The sequence below is a fragment of the Lissotriton helveticus genome, chromosome 3_1 (genome assembly GCF_964261635.1).
Source record: "Lissotriton helveticus chromosome 3_1, aLisHel1.1, whole genome shotgun sequence".
Classification (NCBI taxonomy): domain Eukaryota; kingdom Metazoa; phylum Chordata; class Amphibia; order Caudata; family Salamandridae; genus Lissotriton; species Lissotriton helveticus.
In genome coordinates this window covers 1,816,587,113-1,816,608,626 of record NC_136061.1, presented here as the reverse complement: position 1 = coordinate 1,816,608,626, position 21,514 = coordinate 1,816,587,113, and the positions used below count along the sequence as shown (strand labels likewise).

The 21,514-nt window shown below is 46.2% G+C and overlaps 1 protein-coding gene across 1 annotated transcript in view; it reads left to right on the top strand.

The window, feature by feature from the left end:
• TSPAN32 (tetraspanin 32) overlaps positions 1 to 21,514 on the top strand; it is a 526,327-nt gene that overhangs the window by 426,877 nt on the left and 77,936 nt on the right. Inside the window, exon 10 of the mRNA XM_078682734.1 lies at positions 19,537 to 19,629. Coding sequence (XP_078538860.1) covers positions 19,537 to 19,629 — 93 coding nt within the window. The remainder of the gene's footprint in view (positions 1 to 19,536; positions 19,630 to 21,514) is intronic.

Genomic DNA, 21,514 nt, shown 5'->3' with positions numbered 1-21,514 from the left:
CAAACTCAGGATCCAAGAACATAAAAGTACCATCAGACGGAACAAACAGGCTACTCGACTGACGAACCACTTCCTTACAATGAGACACACGGCAGATGATATGAAGTGGCTAGTCCTCGACCAACCATTTATCCCTAAACATGTAAATGATGTGTCCAGATATCTGTTCATGAAAGAACAGAAATGGATTTTCAAACTAAAAAGTGACACAACAGGGTTGAATGACGAAATTCCCTGGATTCAGATTTGAAGAACATCTTTCTCTCTCTTATCTCAAAACCATCATAGGGGACAAGAAGGATAAAGTGATTTCCTTACAAGACATGTATGAGAGCAGGACATAATGTGGAAGCACCAGGTGAATATCTATTTCTAGCGCTTCACGCCTGAGAGAGATACAGACTGCTTCCTTATCTCCTTTTTTGCTATATCTACAATTGTAGGCTAAGTGAATGCAATAAGGGTTCCTGCTCAGTTAAAAATCTTGGGTATCTCTGTTTCCACCAGTTTCAGTTACATCTTTGGTGTTCTTCTCTATTCTATATTCGTACTTGTTTGACGAAGTCTTACAGGATCCCTTTTAATAGCATGTATGCCTTTCCTGCCAATATTTCGAAACATAGTGATAATGATCAAAATTACCCTTACGGAGCAGTTCACTGTCTCCGCAATACAGATACCCGGGGTTTTTGGTCTTCCGGTATTTATGCCACCTTTGGCACGAACTAGGGTTTTCACATAATGTGGCAATGACGGCGTTAAGCGGGGAAGGCATGCCGCGCTGTTTTTATTGTGCGTTCTGGACCAGAGTAGTTGATCAATTATCGGTCCTAGGGAGTTCTCGCCCCATAAGCTTCATGATAATTGGTCAAACGGCAATGTTTATAACCTTCGATATTTAGTGCCGAAGGTTTGCCTCAAATGTTTATTAACTTTGGCTTACATTTCCGGGTTTCGTCATTCAACCCAAACTCCGCTGACAGTTCCTGCCTCAGTAGCCATTTGATAATTTTTTAAACAGGAATGTGTGCTGCTAATGTCATTCACTTTAGCTTTCATATCCGGTTTTGTCATCTACCCAATCACCGCTGAGAGACCTTGCTGCCTCTCTGGTCCGCCGCTCCTTAAACAAAATAGCGACGTGACCTAAAAACACTGCTCACTGTTCCGGGCAATTCGTACTAGCTCTCTGATTGGCCCGCTATCCAACTCATTCATTTTGCAGAATACTCCAGGCTCCTTTCGGCCTTTTCTTGGCGGTTTCTGGCTTATCGAGTCCATGGAAGGCCAACCAATCGGCAGCCACAGATCAGTTAGACCAATCAGGAGAGTAGTAGGACCTGTTTCCTTTCTGGTCCGCCACCACTATATTTATCCTGCCGGTCCGTATGCCTCGTTACCTTCCCCTCGACTCAGTGGGAAGCTCGAGGCAACGACGGACAGGTGGGTAAGGTTGTCTTTTAGGCTCCAGAACAGCAGTTTTAAGCGCTTTTAAGAGCAGATGAGGCACATACTCATAAGACTGCGCTAGTGTGCCATGTTTATTTATTATTTCTTGACTTAAACTATGTCACACTGTTAATTAAACATAGACTTTTATAACGCCTAGCCTATGTTTTGGATTTGAAAAAATCTTTCATTATCATCTTTGGGCTGGAGATCCTCCTTGTTATCTTCCTTTTACAACAGAGTAACTACCAATCATTTGGTATAAACAAGTACTTTACAAAATATATTTGCATGACTGTTTGTTACCAATACTTTCTTCTTTTTCTCATGTCTGTAGTGCGTGGCCTCTACTTACCTGAGCGAGTGCCAGGCGAGGTGAGGTATCCTCCATACAATTGATGGGTGAGTTCACAATGGGCTGATAGTGCAATACACACATTGTTTGGTATTTTGCTATACACCATGTCTAGATGCATAATCCTGTTTTTGTGTTTCAGGAGAGATATTCCTCACAACCATGACTCTATACCTACGTTAAGTAATCTACTCTCGGTAGGTGTTGTCATTTGGTTTGTGTATAATTTCACATCACTTTTATTATTTCTCATTGTTGCAGTAGTGGTATACAAATTTAGGTCCTGACGAAAGCCATCAAGGCTGAAATATGTTGACCACATAAATATCTTTGATAGTAATATTTGCTGCTATACTATCACCACTTTCTGTTTTTAACCTTGTCCTTATGATGACCCCTCTATTAAAATTTATCTTTTGGCATCACAACAGGCAATTTTAATCACTATTGTCTTTTGTTATTACACTCTTTAAGCACTGCAACTTTTGACCCTTCAGCTGTGACATCTCTTTTTCTCTCTCTGGTTGACTCCATACCAGTAACCCACAATACTATACAGTGGGACTTTTTGGATGGTACCAGTCTATACAAAACAACCCAGATGACGAGATTCCGCCAATGGGTGGGATGATGGGTTTATACACTTTCTCTTCTCATAACACACACATACATATATGTACACATATCTCTTTATACTACTTACTGAGTGTTTAGATAGTGGTTTTTTGAGACCCTTGGCATTCTTAGTGTTTTGTTCTTAGATAATTGGGGGATAGGATGCAAGCAGGTCTTTAAAATGTTCCCCTTTGACCCTTTCTTACTGTTTGTTCTTTGTGGATGAGAAGGCCGCCAAGTATCCGTCAAAGGCCCTGATGCCTCTCCGGCGCGCAGGTGCGTCTCCAGGAGCTCGTCAGCTCGGGGCTCATGGGAGTGCTATAAGTAGAATACCACAATGGGTCGCACACCGCTAGCCTCTCCTCTGGATCACCCCTAAGCACTCTGGTATTTGAAGTGCGTGCGTCTACTGATGACGGAAGATATCCCGAAACCCGGGCCATGTCTCGGGTCTAGAGATCTAGAGATCTTCACAACAACAATTACTTACTTGCACCTACTGAGGTGAACCACTTACGAACTATGTGTACCAGAATCCTTAGGGGCGATCCGGAGGAGGGGCTAGCGGTGTGCGATCCATTGCGGTTGATTCTACAAATGGGCTCCCTTGAGCGTTTAAGCTGACGAGCTTCTGGATGACGCACCTGCGTGCCGGTTAGGCATCAAGGCCTGTGACGGTTGCTTGGCGGCCTTCTTTTCCACCCCAACTACGTTCTCTACTGATAAGGGAAGATATCCCGAAACCCGGGCCATGTCTCGGGTCTAGAGATCTTCACAACAACAAGTACTTATTTGCACCTACTGAGGTGAATCACTTATGAACTATGTGTACCAGAATCCTTAGGGGCGATCCGGAGGAGGGGCTAGCGGTGTGCGATCCATTGCGGTTGATTCTACAAATGGGCTCCCATGAGCCTTTAAGCTGACGAGCTTCCGGATGACGCACCTGCTTGCCGGTTAGGCATCAAGGCCTCTGACGGTTGCTTGGCGGCCTTCTTTTCCACCCCAACTACGTTCTCTACTGATGAGGGAAGATATCCCGAAACCCCGGCCATGTCTCGGGTCTAGAGATCTTCACAACAACAAGTACTTACTTGCACCTACTGAGGTGAACCACTTACGAACTATGTGTACCAGAATCCTTAGGGGCGATCCAGAGGAGGGGCTAGCGGTGTGCGATCTATTGCGGTTGATTCTACAAATGGGCTCCCTTGAGCCTTTAAGCTGACGAGCTTCTGGATGACGCACCTGCGTGCCGGTTAGGCATCAAGGCCTGTGACGATTGCTTGGCGGCCTTCTTTTCCACCCCAACTAAATTCTCTACTGATGAGGGAAGATATCCCGAAACCCGGGCCATGTCATGGGTCTAGAGATCTTCACAACAACAAGTACTTACTTGCACCTACTGAGGTGAACCACTTACGAACTATGTGTACCAGAATCCTTAGGGGCGATCCGGAAGAGGGGCTAGCGGTGTGCGATCCATTGCGGTTGATTCTACAAATGGGCTCCCTTGAGCCTTTAAGCTGACGAGCTTCTGGATGACGCACCTGCGTGCCGGTTAGGCATCAAGGCCTGTGACGGTTGCTTGGCGGCCTTCTTTTCCACCCCAACTACGTTCTCTACTGATGAGGGAAGATATCCCGAAACCCGGGCCATGTCTCTGGTCTAGAGATCTTCACAACAACAAGTACTTACTTGCACCTACTGAGGTGAACCACTTACAAACTATGTGTACCAGAATCCTTAGGGGCGATCCGGAGGAGGGGCTAGCGGTGTGCGATCCATTGCGGTTGATTCTACAAATGGGCTCCCTTGAGCCTTTAAGCTGACGAGCTTCTGGATGACTCACCTGCGTGCCGGTTAGGCATCAAGGCCTGTGATGGTTGCTTGGCGGCCTTCTTTTCCACCCCAACTACGTTCTCTACTGATGAGGGAAGATATCCCGAAACCCGGGCCATGTCTCGGGTCTAGAGATCTTCACAACAACAAGTACTTACTTGCACCTACTGAGGTGAACCACTTACGAACTATGTGTACCAGAATCCTTAGGGGCGAACCGGAGGAGGGGCCTAGCGGTGTGCGATCCATTGTGGTTGATTCAACAAATGGGCTCCCTGGAGCCTTTAAGCTGACGAGCTTCTGGATGACGCACCTGCGTGCCGGTTAGGCATCAAGCCCTGTGACGGTTGCTTGGCGGCCTTCTTTTCCACCCCAACTACGTTCTCTACTGATGAGGGAAGATATCCCGAAACCCGGGCCATGTCTCTGGTCTAGAGATTTTCACAACAACAAGTACTTACTTGCACCTACTGAGGTGAACCACTTACGAACTATGTGTACCAGAATCCTTAGAGGCGATCCGGTGGAGGGGCTAGCGGTGTGCGATCCATTGCGGTTGATTCTACAAATGGGCTCCCTTGAGCCTTTAAGCTGACGAGCTTCTGGATGACGCACCTGCGTGCCGGGTAGACATCAAGGCCTGTGACGGTTGCTTGGCGGCCTTCTTTTTCACCCCAACTACGTTCTCTATTGATGAGGGAAGATATCACGAAACCCGGGCCATGTCTCGGGTCTAGAGATCTTCACAACAACAAGTACTTACTTGCACCTACTGAGGTGAACCACTTGCGAACTATGTGTACCAGAATCCTTAGGGCCGATCCGGAGGAGGGGCTAGCGGTGTGCGATCCATTGCGGTTGATTCTACAAATGGGCTCCCTTGAGCGTTTAAGCTGACGAGCTTCTGGATGACGCACCTGCGTGCCGGTTAGGCATCAAGGCCTGTGACGGTTGCTTGGCGGCCTTCTTTTCCACCCCAACTACGTTCTCTACTGATAATGGAAGATATCCCGAAACCCGGGCCATGTCTCAGGTCTAGAGATCTTCACAACAACAAGTACTTATTTGCACCTACTGAGGTGAATCACTTATGAACTATGTGTACCAGAATCCTTAGGGGCGATCCGGAGGAGGGGCTAGCGGTGTGCGATCCATTGCGGTTGATTCTACAAATGGGCTCCCATGAGCCTTTAAGCTGACGAGCTTCCGGATGACGCACCTGCTTGCCGGTTAGGCATCAAGGCCTCTGACGGTTGCTTGGCGGCCTTCTTTTCCACCCCAACTACGTTCTCTACTGATGAGGGAAGATATCCCGAAACCCGGGCCATGTCTCGGGTCTAGAGATCTTCACAACAACAAGTACTTACTTGCACCTACTGAGGTGAACCACTTACGAACTATGTGTACCAGAATCCTTAGGGGCGAACCGGAGGAGGGGCCTAGCGGTGTGCGATCCATTGCGGTTGATTCAACAAATGGGCTCCCTGGAGCCTTTAAGCTGACGAACTTCTGGATGACGCACCTGCGTGCCGGTTAGGCATCAAGCCCTGTGACGGTTGCTTGGCGGCCTTCTTTTCCACCCCAACTACGTTCTCTACTGATGAGGGAAGATATCCCGAAACCCGGGCCATGTCTCTGGTCTAGAGATTTTCACAACAACAAGTACTTACTTGCACCTACTGAGGTGAACCACTTACGAACTATGTGTACCAGAATCCTTAGAGGCGATCCGGTGGAGGGGCTAGCGGTGTGCGATCCATTGCGGTTGATTCTACAAATGGGCTCCCTTGAGCCTTTAAGCTGACGAGCTTCTGGATGATGCACCTGCGTGCCGGGTAGACATCAAGGCCTGTGACGGTTGCTTGGCGGCCTTCTTTTTCACCCCAACTACGTTCTCTACTGATGAGGGAAGATATCCCGAAACCCGGGCCATGTCTCGGGTCTAGAGATCTTCACAACAACAAGTACTTACTTGCACCTACTGAGGTGAACCACTTGCGAACTATGTGTACCAGAATCCTTAGGGCCGATCCGGAGGAGGGGCTAGCGGTGTGCGATCCATTGCGGTTGATTCTACCGTTATGGCATGGTGCCTGGTTGAGGGAGGTCTCGTCCTTGGGGGGTTTCCGCCACTGGGATCTGGTGGGGATTTCGCTCCTTGGAGATGTGTGGGTGGGGGTCCACATCCACTCCTTCTCTGATCTACAACACAGACATGCCCTTCTCCATTCCCAGTTCTACAAATATTTACAACTCCGCCATGCCCTACACACACCCCTCTCCTGGAATTCAGCCCTCTGGAAGCTCAGGTAATGATGGGGAACCTGGGAAGGGGGGGGTGTGTTCCGTATATACCGAGCTCTGGTAAACAACTGCCCTACATCCCTGGACCGGCTTAGGGAGCGATGGGAGGAGTGGGTGGGTCCTTCAGAAGATGCAGACTGGCGAGACACCATTTTGGCTCCTAAAACCCTGACTACATCATCTAAGTTACGCCTGGTCCAGCTTTACTATCTCCACACAGCGTACCTCATCCCAGCACGTCTCTTCCGAGCCGGCATGAGAGCTTCCCCGGCATGTGCGCGCTGTGACTCTGCCCCTGCAGACTTCTACCACATGGTGTGGCTGTGCCCGGCCTTGGAACCGTTCTGGAGGGGGGTGGAACTCGACCTTACACAGGCTCTTGGGTGGGAGGTTCCCCACGACCCGAGGCACTTGCTGCTGGGAGTGTTAGATGGCTCTAGGGCTGAAAAGCGTTTCCTGGGGACAGCCCTAGCGGTGGCGAAGCGGGACATAGCGGCCGGTTGGTCCCAGGCTGCGGCCCTGAAGCTGCGGAAATGGAGGAGGGGCGTAGATTGGTGCAGGGTACAGGAGCAATCCCACTTTGAGGCCCGGGGTTGCCCGGAAATGTTCAGTAAAGTGTGGGGCAAATGGTTTGGCTTATTGCCTACTTGAAGGTCCAAACCTCGCGAAGCCTATGTGTTATATGGAAGCTAATGTAATCACTCAGGGGGGATCTATTATGTCTGTGTTGTCGCCAAGGAGGGGACGTTTTTTAACGGTGATGTATGATTTGCTACCAATGAAATTGTTTGTTCCAGAAATTTCAATAAAAATTGATTATCCCCAAAAAAAAACAATGCGGTCTCTAGGGGAGCTAATAAGTAGTGTGCCGTCGAGGAGAGCTCAGATAAAAATTTGAAAACAAGCCCCTCAAGTCCATGGGCACAATTTTGCCTCTAAATGAATACTACTTTACCAATGGGTTTATCGTATTTATAAATTAACGCATGCATATTAGTTGCAGCGTTTTCTTTCTTTATCATTTTTTCACTATTTACCTTCATTTTAGGTCACCTTTGGAGTGGTACACACAGGGCTGGACCCTGTGTAGTCCTGAAGAGCTTTGAGGAGGCTCAAAACATGTTGACATATACTAGGGACTCCTAACTCATTACGGCTAGGTTCTTCCCAGTATCACACCCGTGTTTTTGGACATACCAACTAGGAGCTAGAATAAAGGTACTACGCCCACTAGTTAGGTATTTTTAACTCACTTTTTCCACTTCACATCACCACTACACTACACATATTTGTCACAAAAGTGCTCCTACGTAACGTCGCAGCACACCTCAATCTGCAGCGGTTTGAAATGGCCCCTATGATGAAGCATGTCACCAAGGGGAAACCCTGGTGAGTGAGGGGACTCAAGAAAGACATTTTTCTTTCCTGTCTGCAGATTATCCCATTCATATTGAGCGGAAGTCTGTTTCCCTTTTTTGCTAGGTTCTTTATCCGACATCTCGGATTTTGTTGGACTATTAATTTATCTCTTGTACATAGATTGCCAAGCATTGACATATTCATTTTCTGTAGGGCTTGCTGGACTGTGCTTTCTTTGATAAGTGGCAAAAGTGGTTTGTGTGCTAGCCTTAACTCCAGTAAGTAGAGGTAAGATCCACCCATATTGCAGCAGAAGATCCACCAGGTCCAGTAAGTGGTTGGTGGCCAATATTTTCACCTTTGTCAACAGTCTTGGGTGGCATTGTGGTAGAAAGATGTTCAGAGGTACCACATCTGTTTTCTCCCTCTCCGGGATAAGGCAGGGTAGGCTATCAGGGTGATACTAATGCCTGGAAAAGTGACACTGCACCACTAAGTAGTAGAGCTCCAAGTCAGGTATATTGAACCCACTGCACGCATAGGGGAGGATCATTTTCATGCAGCTAAATCTGGCTTGTTTATTCGCCTATATAAATTTGGTTAACAGAGTTTTCATAATGCAGACAAATGTTTATTCCCCCAATTTACTGCAATACTGGAATACTGACCAAAATTAATTACTTATTATTATTAAGGGGCAGGTGTTATCTACCAGTTTTATTCATCAAAGCTTTATTCGAGAATTATACTCATAAAAGCACAAACATGCATTTAAAATACATCATTTAAAAAGTTAAATTCATATTATACAAAATTTTAAGACAGTTGTGCAGACATAACCAATAAGAAACTTTGATGTATAATTACACAAAACCCACAAAAAGTACCCTGATCAATTTAAATTATTAAGAATTGCCCTCCGTCTAATAGACCATGCCCACCCTAAGTACTTTGCTGTTGCTAGGACAACAGGCATATCGGTGAAGGTACAAAGTATTCGTAATGCCTCAACACCCCTAATTGCCCCTAGATTTCTGCAGACAGGGGCTAACCAAGCTTTTCTCGGGGTGTTATAAGCTATGCACATGAATAAGAAGTGACCTATACTTTCATCTGCTGCACCACAAACTGGGCAGCAGGAGGTGGTGGAGTTCCTCCACCTACCCGTCAATGATCTCAAAGGAAGGGCACCTGATCTTAGCTGGAAGAAAAGCTTCCTATCTCCTGGGCTAGTGATACTCTCCCAATATAGTTCTAATACAGAACATTGTTTAACTTCAAGAAAGCGCCCCGTCATGGTATCAGATCTCGTTTTTTGCCAGAGTCTTCCAGCTACCCAGTCCCAGTATAGACTTTTGATCGTATTTTTACTTGGGAAGGGTTCCACAGATGGATTGTCCCATAGATTTGAGAGGCCAAGAACGCCTAAGGCCGTCCTGAGATTTTTTTAGCCAAACTATCTTATTGAAAGTATCAGCTTTAATTATGGCCAAGAACCCATCTGCGTAGTGCCGGATCTCTGGAGTAGTCCAGAGGCGTCTCCAATAAAGAATCGGGCGCAACCTCGCTTGGTCGCTAACTGGTCTTCTCCCTAAATCAAGACCAAGTGGGATTAGTGGTGTACTCTGCGGGAGTCCTGTGGTTCCCCTAAGAAATCTATTCTCAGATAGCTGCAAAGGGAGGAGCTTCTCGAATCCCCATAACTCTGCCCCATAAAGTGTGGACCCAAGAGCCTTGGCGTCATATACAGCCAAGACCGGTTTTATTGGCTTAGTCTTCGATTTTTTGTGTTCCGCCCGAAGTGCCGCCGAGATCTGTTGGTGCCTCAGTACCGCCTTTTCTATGTGCTGAGACCATCTTAAGTTGTTTGCAATCTGTACCCCCAGATAGGTAAATACACTGACAACCTCAAGGTGACAGTTATTCGAAGATATCTTCAGCCGGGGTCTACGTTTTGATGTAAAGGCCATCAACTTGGTCTTACCCACGTTGACTTCTAGGCCAAGCTCCCCACAAAAGAGATCGAAGATATTCAGAGCTCGCTGGAGGACAGCCGGCGTTTTGGATTGAATTAGCGTATCGTCGGCGAACATCAGAATCGGAACCCTGAGGCCTGCCAACGAAGGCGCATCTACACTGGCGTCCAGCAATCGGGCCACTATCCCATTAATAAATAGGGAAAAGAGCAGGGGAGCCATTGCGCACCCCTGCCGCACTCCACGCTCAATCGGGAAGTCAGCAGATGATTCACCATTCATGCCCCATTGGACTTTGGCGAAATTACACTCATGCAACCTCATTATCAGGGTAAGTAACTCAGCCGGAAGACCTGTTTCACTCAGAACTGCCCAGAGCTTTCTCCTTGGGACCAGGTCGAAGGCAGCCCGCAGGTCAACAAAAGCAACATACAGGCTGCCCTCGCCAAGCACCACCGTCCCCCACTGCAGCAGAGCAAAGCGAAACACCTGGTCGATTGTACTTGTTGCCCGCCGGAACCCAGCCTGATAAGGGGACAGGGCATTATTCTCGTCAACCCAATCCATTAATTTGTTTACCACCATCCTCCCTACCACTTTTTGGACAGTGGCAATCAGGCTTATCGGCCTGTAATTAACCGGGAGAGACCGATCCCCTTTTTTATATATCGGTATGATGGTTGCTCCCTTCCATAGTTCAGGGACAGCCGTTCCCTTTGCTATAGCGTTTCCCAAAAGAAATACATATCTGGCCCACCTCACCTTATCGTTAGTAAAAACATCAGAGGGTACCAGTTTTATTATGAATAGCAAAATGTAATCTGCATACATGGAGAGCAGCGGACGACTGGAGTGAAAGTATAACCCTTTGTGCATGTTGCGTTTCTGGAGCTAATTTGCTAGCGGGTCCATAACTAGAATGAACAACAGGGGCAACAGCATGCAAGCCTGCCTGGTGGCCCTGGTTATTGGGAAAGCATCCAATGTCAAGTCATTCATGCGGATGTGCGCTATTCAATGCAAATGTCGCAGCGTGAGCAAGATGATCATCTTCCTGATATAGCAATATGCCACAGTGAGAAAAAAAATTAAGAGATCATTTTATGAGAAACTATCTCCAGTCTCAATGCTTGAATTATTTGACAAGGATGGAGATAGTTTCTCATAAAATTATCTCTTTTAGAAAGTTGATATTTTCTTGTCCTAACCATTTGGTGCCTGCTGTCTGTTTCCTGGGTCACATGACTAGGTGTAGCTGGCAGTTGTCCTTTGTGTATTCCTTTAACACAGTATCACAAAGGGGGACTCGGTGTTGACAGAATGGGCCATCCTGCCCTGATGGGAGAGGCGGAGCTATCACTTTTCACACTTGCACGGCGAAGTAGCTGCCTCAGTACACACACAAAGAACTTCACACTAGCCTTTTGTGACTCCAGAAATCATGGGACCAGGGCAGGGGAAGAAAGGAAATTCCGAAACCAAATGTGGGGGTAAAGAGGGAGTTGAGAAGTTTCTCCCACTTCAAAGCTGGCCCCACTTATAAATATTGGATCCTCAGACCAACTCTTCAGATCACTTCTGGCACTATGGAAGACTCAGAAGAAGGATTGCTCTGGTGCCCTGCTGCAAAAAGGACTGTCCCACTGCACTGTTGCAAGAAGAACTTCCCTGCTTTTTGAGGAAGGACAAATGAATCTGCTCATTTAACCTGGGCCTATCGGAACGACTCCAAGGGCTAGCTGACTGGCTCCCTGCTTGAGCTACATGGACATAACAAGCTCCAAAGACGTGTGCTCCATCAGCCCAGCTGCCCAGACTAAACTGGAAGTGCCTGTGCCCTGCTGCTGGACTCTGCTGGAGTGAGTCCTGATCCCCAAGAAGTGCCCTCCAGGTCGAGGACCCATGGCTGACATCAGAGTAGTCCTCCTGGCCCCACTGTGGGTTTCCTCAGAACCTCCACAGCGTGATGCAACTCGACCTAGCACAACATAGGACCTCGCATCACAGTACCTCAAAGCTCATGATCGCCAGCTTCATCTGAAACAATGCAGGCTGGCACAACTCCTCGCAGTTCCTGATCAGAGGTCTCATCAAAACCGATGCAGCTTAATGCAGCCCGATGCAGAATAGCCCATCTCAGTCAAAGTACCACAAGGTACACTCTCCAGCTTGCCAAACATAGTCATGTACCTGGCCTGTGCTCCAGTGCACCCTGCATGTGTCTTTGTTCGGTCCAATGCGACCAGATAACCCCAGTTAGCGTTTTGTGCGTTTACGTGTTACACTTACCCAAATCTTTGGAATTGCTTATCTCCAGTTGTACTGATTGGATTGTTGCTGGTTTGGTGCCAAATAATTATTTACCATTTTTCTCTGTGTCTAAATTGGTGTGGGATTTTTCTGTTGCTAGGTTTTCATTTCATTACTGTTTGTGCCCTGCATAGATACTTTACTCATTGCTTCAAAGTTAAGCTTAACTGCTTCTGTGCCAAGCTACCAGAGGGTTAAACAAAGGTTACTTTAGTGACTGGTGTGGTCCACCTTGCCGAGGTCTGTGGTTTTGCTTGAGTAGGGTTCACACTCCTTCAACCAAAAACCCAATTCTCACACCTGGTAAGAAATATTCGTCAGCCATGTTATTCTGATTGTCCAGCCTAAAAATAATCTGGGTGTTGTCCGGGTAAAACATGGAGGATAGCTGAACATCCGTCATCAACTTAGCAAAAGGAGCCATATAAAGATTGAACAACGTGGGGCTAATTGAGGATCCTTGTGGGCTCCCCATCTTAGGGAATTAACAGAAGATCAGAACTGAAATATGGTGATTGGTTGTTTCTGCCCATACAGAATGGAGGCGAATCATTCCAATACCCACCCTCTCCCTCTAGCAGTTGCCAAACTGTCTATCAAAATGAAATGCCAGACAGATATGAAAGGCTGCAAATAGATCTAATCAAATAAGAGCCTGTTGGACGTGGCCCTCTTGGCAGGGTCATCCCTGAACTTTTTGCCTCCCTCCAATATTCTCTCTGACCTGTTTTTGTTGGTTTAATGACTCTGGGCACTTTACCACTGCTGACCAGTGCTAATGTGCATATGCTCTCCCTGTATAAAATGTATATGTGATTGATGTTCATGATTGGTTCATTGGATTTACTGTCAGTCCCCAGTAAAGTGCACCAGGAGTGCCAGGGTTTGTAAATGCCAATACTGCTAGTGGGCCTGCAACGCTGGTTGCGCCACCCACAGAAGCAGCCTTTTAAAATGTGTCTAGGGTCTGCCATTGCAGAACCTGCGTGCAGTCTGATACTGTCATGCTGGCTGGGCAAGTGCACACACTTGCCAGCCTCTAAACCTTCCATTTGCTTCTTATTAGTCACCCCTATGGTAGGCCCAAGGACAGGGTGCATTGTAAGTGTAAGGTAGGACATGCTCTGATGTATGTGGCATGTCCTAATAGTGAATTACAGCCAATTTCGTTTTTCACTGTTGGAAGGCTACCTGTTCTCTTAGGCCAAGATGGGCTGCTGGAATTATTACACTCTATAATCCCCACAGGCTCAGGGAACATGGTAGAAAGTCAAGTTTAGTATGCCTGAACTCAGAATATAAAATACTTCTTTTAGTAAAGCTTATTTTAATATCCTGTGTTTGCAAATGCTACTTTTAGAAAGCTAGCATTTGCTTGCCTAACCATTTCAGCCCGCCTCTGCTAGGATGTGCATCTGACTGTCTGGGATATGTGAGTGACAGGGCTGGGGGACGACAGGTGGTGAATGCAAGGATTACACCTTAGTGGGAGGTGGGAGTGCCCCTGGACTCTGAATAGGGCTGTGCTCTGCCACCACAATGCTGGCTCCACCTCCTGGAGAGCGACGCAGCCCGACACCTGGCCCAGGAAGGGAGAAGCACTGTCAACAAAGTCATCCTGGCTGCCCCTGTCCATACAATGCTGGCTCCACCTCCTGTGGAGCGTCTGATGTGCCATCCCTGCTCCCTGAAAGGAGAGACCCGAGTACACCCCACAAAGTGCTCAGAGACTGAAAGAAGTTATGCAAAGGCCCCCCTGGCCTGTAAGAACAAAGGAAACGCTGTATAAAAGTGGGAGCCTTGCTCCTTGCAAAATAAAATCCTGTTTCCCACAACGAACCTCTGCCCAACTAGAAGGAGAAGAAGACGCTGGAAGGACTGGCCTGCTGATTGCCTTGCTGAGGAAGGAGAGGAAAAGACTTGCTGAAAAGACCTTGTAGACTTGTGCTGAAACTTTCTCCAAGGGCTTGACTGAGCTTGTCCCCTGAACTGAACCCCAGGACCAGTGGGTTCATTGTGTCTTCGCTCGTTTCTATCTGCCAGCCGTCTGTGCCTCCCGCCGGAGTCGAGTTTGTGCCCCCATCGCCCCCTACTAGGGCTGTGGCACTCGGGAGCTCGCCTGCCCTTTACCCGTGAGAGCCTCGCTCCTTGGAGTCGCTCTCTGCCCCCGTGTCAGGCTGCGTGCTCCTCTACCCCTGCCTGCCACTGGAGCGCGCTGAGTGCTCACTCGCCCCTCCCGCTGGAATTTCCACAAGGCCGCTGACCTACGCCGAGACTGCAGCTCGCACGAAGGACCGTGCCCTGCTGTCTCCGCTCGCCAACCCGAGGAGTTTGCAGGCCGCGCCGCCCCCCTATTGGGAGACCCCAGTACCATCTGTACCGGGGTCGTGGGCCGCGCCCGCCTGTGTGTACACACCCGCCGCAGACGGAAATCAGGAGACACTGCCAGAACGAGTCGCACTGCCCATGCACGGCTCGTTCCCCCCCCCAAGAAAGGAATTCGAGCCTCTCCCAAGGATCCTGCACCGGGCTCGGGGCCCGCAACGTTTTATTTCCCCGTATTGCCTGGGAGCGGTACACTTGTCACTGTCCTCTTGAACGACTGGGGTACTGAGGAGCTGTACGCCATGGACCCCTCTAGCGCCTTTGAAACCAGAGCGCTTTACCCGGCCCGTACGCTCCCGCCTGCCAGCTAGTGCTTGTGCACTGACAGGAGGAGGCGCGTACACGTGTTCCCTGATCGACTCAAGGGCGAGACGCACGGAAGCAGTACGACGTGTACCCTAGGCCGGGAAATCACTGTGAAACTCGATGCGCATTTGAATCTGAGCGCATTTTAAACTGAGTGCATTATTTTTGGCTGGTACGTTTTCCTCCCACCTGGACTGTAGGCTTCCCCCCCTTTGAAAAGACCGGTACGCTTCATATCAGTACCTTGGAGCCCGTACGCTTCGATCCTCATTGCGAAGCTGTACGCCGCGTACGCCGTCTCACGCGAGATGCGTGAGTCGCGGTAGGGTCTCGCCCGTTTTCACCGGGAAAGCGTACAAGAGCGCTTCGAAGCGGCCAGGGAGTCCTAAGAAGGCCTCATGGGACTAAGAACATTTTAAGAACCAAAAGAACTAGTCTGGAAGTAAAAAGAGACTAAAAGGAAGCAGCTGTTAATCCAAAGCGAACACTTGCCTATTTACAATCTTGTGGCCTAAACTAGGAACGTTATATTGGTCTTGTGATAAATACTTGCCTGCATAGATATATTTTTATATAAAGAAACCGTATTTGGATAACCACAGCCTGGTTTCCATTTGTGGGGGGGATTGGTACATTTACTGTGTGTGTGATTACAAATGCTTAACTCAAAAACGCCTGAAGAATAGCCTTGGCTGCTCACGCCACGCACCTAGAGGGTGAGCAAGGGTAATTCTAAGGGGTCATCCTTCGCCCTGACTTAGAGGAGAGGGTCCCTGCTTGTCACAAGTGAATACTTGCTCCAACCAGAGACCCCCAATTCTAACAGAGCCTCTACATGTCCCTGTTCCAGAATCTTTTGCAACTAATTTTGGACCACAGAAAGTGTGACTTCCATACCCTAAATTGTGCAGAAACCAGACTGAGCTTCACTCAGCAAAGATTTGCTGGTAATAAACTCTGCAAGCTATGAATTGACCGCTGTTTTAGCACAGAAAGTATTAATGAAGTCAGGTGGAAAGTGCTCAATATAGAGAGGCCTAAAGAAGACTTGTTTAGCAGCAGGACCACACACGCCTATTTCCACTCCCCTCAAAGTAAATCAGACCTGACAGGAATGTTGATTAAGTTGCAAATAGGGGTTCAAATCTCTGTGGATATGCCAAGAAATTCAAGGGCAGAACACATTGCATCAGGTGAGTCAGGTTTGACCAACCGTATAAATTGCGGTTCTTTTTCTGATGATGTGGCAGTCAGTTCGCCCACTACCTGGGAAGAAATAGATGGCAGGTTATTTGTCTACTGAGCAATCACAGTAGTAGCAAAAAATTCATAGATTGTCTCATTCGCAGAGTTCTGTTGATACAGAGGCACCGGATGGCGAGCAAAAAGAATGATCAAATTCTTTCGCTATTTTTGAAACCTTCCCAAGAGCATTGTTGCTCTGTAAAATCAGATGAGAGTGGTACTTGTTACCAGTTGTTATAAGAGTGGACCTGTATTCCCTGAGCCATTCTTAATTGTGTTACTCCTATGTACAAATAAAACTGCTTGGTGATTTGTGCAAGCTACTGGTAAATTTCTTATGTCAGAAACAATATACTCATATTCAAAAATAAATCAGAGCCGTGCCCAGCTTTCTAGGTGGGCTCATTGACCAACTACTTGAAGCAAGTCACAAAAGGAAAGGAAATTCCTGGAAGAAGATATTGAAATCTCCTAAAACAGAGGGCTTGGGTGAAAAAGATTTAGATGGAAAATGTAGTTTTGCATGCACTAATTTCTCATGATACTACATATAAAATGCCCTCAAATGTTTCCAGGAATGCATTTTCCAAGTTATATCTTCAGGATTTAATGGGCAAAAAAGGGCAGGAATTCGGGAATATAATAAACATAACCAGAGCAACCGCTCAAGCAGAGGGGACAGGGTTAGTGAACTACACCACCAAAAAACTCTTAGCAAGGTATTTTCTCAAACATTACAAATACATTTGAATCCACTCCCCCATCACACATTCTTTCCATTAAAAAAGTAACTGCATGAACAATGTGCAAAAATCATATTAATAACGTGTATACATGTATTATATTCTGATAAACATTATTTTGTAACATTAATAAAAAATAAACATATAAAGGTCTCTTAGATGGCACAAAACATAATGAACATAAACCACAGATGAATTAAAATTAGCAGACACATTAATTAGTCATAAGAACACCCACATCTACCACCATATGTCACTGTACATTTATTAATTAATTAATCATGTACAAATCATTCAGTGCAGGCAAATTGTGAAGAAAAGATCGTCATTGCCTTTCAGTCTGTTGAATTTATACTAGCCACCTTCTTCAGGACGTTAAGACTTTTTTCTTCCATCAATCATTCAAACACATAAATCGTCACATCTAAAGACAATATAATTACAACACAAAAGAACAAGAAATATTGTTTTTATGAGTAATTATTTGTCTGCTAATTTGAATTCTTCTATGGTTTATGTTCATTATGTTTTGTGATATCTAAACACCATGTATATGAATTTTTTTTGATGCAACATAAGAATGTAAGAAATATTTATATTTTTTATACACAGTAGTAATATGATTAAGCACATAGTTCAGTTCGATTTTATTTTAGGTTTCAGTGAATATGTAATAGAGGAATGTATTCAGGTTTATTTGTGATGGTCAAGAAAATACGTTGAGGAGCGTTTTTTTGGTTATTCAGCTTTCAGAAATGATACATGCGGAATACAATTCCATAGTGGATAACTTGAAATATCTCTGTAATTCCACATTCAAGATTTATGTATTGTAGTCATATTTGGGACCTACAACATTGCTATTTCTGCCACCCCCAGTTTCAGTGATTTAGGTCTGATTCTATACTTTCGATCATGATGATACTTTAGTGGAGGGTGAGACCCTTAATATACACTACTCACTTTAGTTTAAGATGACAATCTTTTGGTATAGCATGCCTCTTTCATTGTAGGAGGTTCCCGTTATCATCCCACACCTGGTGTATGGTCGCTTTTTTAAATTCCCCCTTTCCTTTTACTATTTTCTCTAAAAATGCCAACTTTAGGTTATGCCAGTCTCTTTAATGTGGGGTCCTCTTTATAAGTACAATATCCCATTTTATAAAGGCTGTTTTCTTTGCTTTAGATTGTTTCCTTTAATGGATCTGGCTTTACTGTAGGATTGCCCCCCTTGCACCGGTGCGGCCCCCCTTTAGATTGGGGTTGCCTTCATATTTAGAGTGTACCCTTCTGGAATGCAATTTCCATTTAGCCTGATTTCATACTTCATGGCAACAATAAATGTGCATGCATGGTTAGTCTTCTGAGTTTGGGGAATACTGGGTAGCGCTGTGAACAGTCCAAACTACAACTCGTTCCTAATAAAAGCAACAGAGCCCAAACGGAGTAAGTGCCTACACTTAATAGCATGACATTTTATACAGCTATTTTATACAGCAAAACTTAAAATAGAAACTCTGACTTAAAGTTCCCCCCTTTTTTTTCTTTTTTTTCTGTTCACGTTTCATGGCAGGCACAAATGATTTTTCCACATGGCATATTCAAGTAATCCATGTTTGGATTAGAAATTGAACAATCTCTTACGAGGTAAAAAAAACAGCTGCAGTTTATAGGGAAGTGTGGCTTGAATAAATGAGGTTGCAAGTGATAACACGAGCACATTCTTTGCTTTTTCTTTTCTCTAGTTTTTTTTCGGTTCCAGGTCCTGAGGAGAACCCCCTCCTCCCCCCCCCCAAAAAAAATATTTTTTACCAAAACGAGTGAATATGTACTGTGTATCAGGCTAACATTTTTTATGTATCAATATTTTATAAAAAGTTTGACAAATCATTGAATCAATGACCTAGGTTAACTGGATACTATACTGTTTGGTCCCCATCTAGACCAGGGTTGTGTTTAAAAAACAATAGGCAGTTCTTGAAATATATACTCCCCAACCTTCTTAGTGTTTTTGTTTTTCCCCTCCCTTTGTCACTTTTGTTCTTTCACGTATTTTTTCAATTTTGTGTGGAACCTTAACTGATTATTATAATTTTTTTCACAGTACAAAGTGGTTGTCTATTCAATGTTTAGTATTGTTTAAATTACATGTGCACACACTACATGTAATATCTGCTTCTGTGCTCATGACAGCTCCACAACGCCATGAGCAACGGGCGGTGTGTGCTCATGACGGCGTGGAGCCGTCATCCAACTGCCGCTCTGCCCATGCGGCACTAATTCCCGCCTGTGCCAGCGAATTAGTGAGTGGGCAGTGCCATGACGGCTCCACGCCGTCATGAGCACACGTCGCCCGTGACTCATGGCGGCTCCACGCCGTCATGAGTAAGGGAGCGCCGCGCTCGCACCCGCTTCTCCTCCTCCCCTGCGCCACGGCCGAATTCACGCCACGGCGAAGGGGATATATGTCATGTAAGTGTTGTTATTTGTTGTGGTCCATGGAAATAGATGAATAGACTATAATGCGAATCAATAGGATTGCATAAATCCAAAAGTAAAAAATGAGTGTTGCTAGCTTAATTGGGTAGCGCTGTGAAGCATTGTTAAGCGTAGGATGTGGGGTCATTCTCTTTTTTTCCTGTTTTAGTTCCTGTGCTGCGGGAAGTACTCACCACTTCAGAGGCCTAGAGGCTTTGAGGGCGACCTCTGCCCTACTCAGGATGCAGCCGTCACCAACCAGGTAAGGAAGAAGTGAGGACAATTCTGGTACTTTTCTATATTTTGGAAACACATCTTCAATTGCCCGAGTTCTACTACTCTGCTGACTAACTATTTTAATTCGACCATGTTCTTACCATGTGATCTAAAACTGAGAACAGAATCACGGTCATTTAATGAGGCTTTCCACTGTCATTTTCCTCATGCTTCTTGTGAGAGCATCGATTAGATTTATTTTCTAGCAGTGAACCTGCCCATCAGAAACTGGGTGTTGGCACCCCTTTATCACCACTACCCCTAACCAATAACTAATTCGAGCGTGTTTTTAGTCCCACTCATTTAACTTGACTACTGAATTTGTGGACATTTCAAATGTCCAGTACAATTCCGTTGCCACATCAGTTCAGGAGTGTGACATATGCAAGAGGTAACTCATGCTGCTTGCAGTGGGTGTGGGGGTCATTTATGGTTTGATGGTGGAGACCCTTCTCTGGAGGCTTGGCGGTGGCCCAAAGCCTCTCTGGTGGACACAGGCTCTTGTCTCCGCTCCTCAGTGGAGAACCCTTCCCCTCATCTAGAGATCCTGCCAGCCTGCAAGAGGTCACTGTGTTGAAAGTGCACCTGATGGTGTGTGAACTGTGAAGGCAATCCTGGCGCAGCTGAATGCCGAGCAAGATTGCCAGGGGTTTGTTGCTGGAACAGGAAAAAATGCCCCAGATGCACAAGGAGTGACCTCCCTATGTGTCAGTGACACTTATTCTATTTTTATACCATGGTACCCGCAGACCTCACAAGGACTGTTGGTTTAAACTTTACCAGCCTCACAAGGTGCCCTGCTATTCTCTGGTGAAATCTCATAAAGTTGTGGTAGGCACTTTAATTGCTTAGGGAGAGGACGTGGTGTAACAGCCAGAGCTGCTGACTACGAAACAGGGGAACCAGGTCCGAGTCTCCAGTTCAGCTCAACATCCTGTGATTCTGGCCAAATCCCCGTGCCAACAAAAAACATTCATGTGTCCTTGTGTAATGTAACTGGAGCTCATGTAAGGTGCTCCAGTACTTTCGGGTCGAGTTTGTGCTATATAAAACCGCAAAGAAATAAAATTCAAACTGGATTTTGGTAATACTAGTATGAGGGGGGGAGGGGTCCAGATCATCAACGTGACCTTCGGCAGAGCATACAACGTTGGTACTTAAAATGCATCCATATACTGAACTGTAGAAATCTATCCCCGGGCGGCCTGTCAATATGGACAATTTCAAAATTGTGACACTGGTTTTAAATGCCATCAGGGTACGGCATCATTGAAATAAAATAAGACGTTTCCAGTCCAGGGCTGTGACCTGCGTTAGCATGCTGCTTCTAAGTTACTAAAACAAAATGCAAACCACTGGGTGGTTTTGGAACAAGTTGCCCTAACCACTACAAAGCTTTAAAAATTCGTTCTGATAATTTTGCCAGTTCTAGTTCTCTTTTTGTGCTCAGCCCTGCTATTGCTGCTTTACTGGATGCCCAGGTGCAACGGAGCAATGCTAAAAGAACAATTGATGGACAGAATGCTGAACAATGTCAAACATTCACCCCAGTACAGAGATCTGTACACATATCCATTGTTGTTTTGCTCCACATTCCACTCCAGTTTAAACCCAGCCATATACAAATTAGCCTTGACCCTTTTCCCAATGGGAACAGTCCAGACGGATCTGCCAAGCCAGGTCCTCTCTGGACTGTAAACAAGCATCCTGGGACAATTTTCGGTTTATCACCCTTCATAGCAAGGGTAGCTTGACTCCAGTGGCATTAAGAGTACGGTACCCACGTCTGGGCATACCCTCCCCCCTCGGGGTGACAAATACAAAAGAACACTTGATGGAAGAATGCAGAACAATGTCATACATTAACCCCA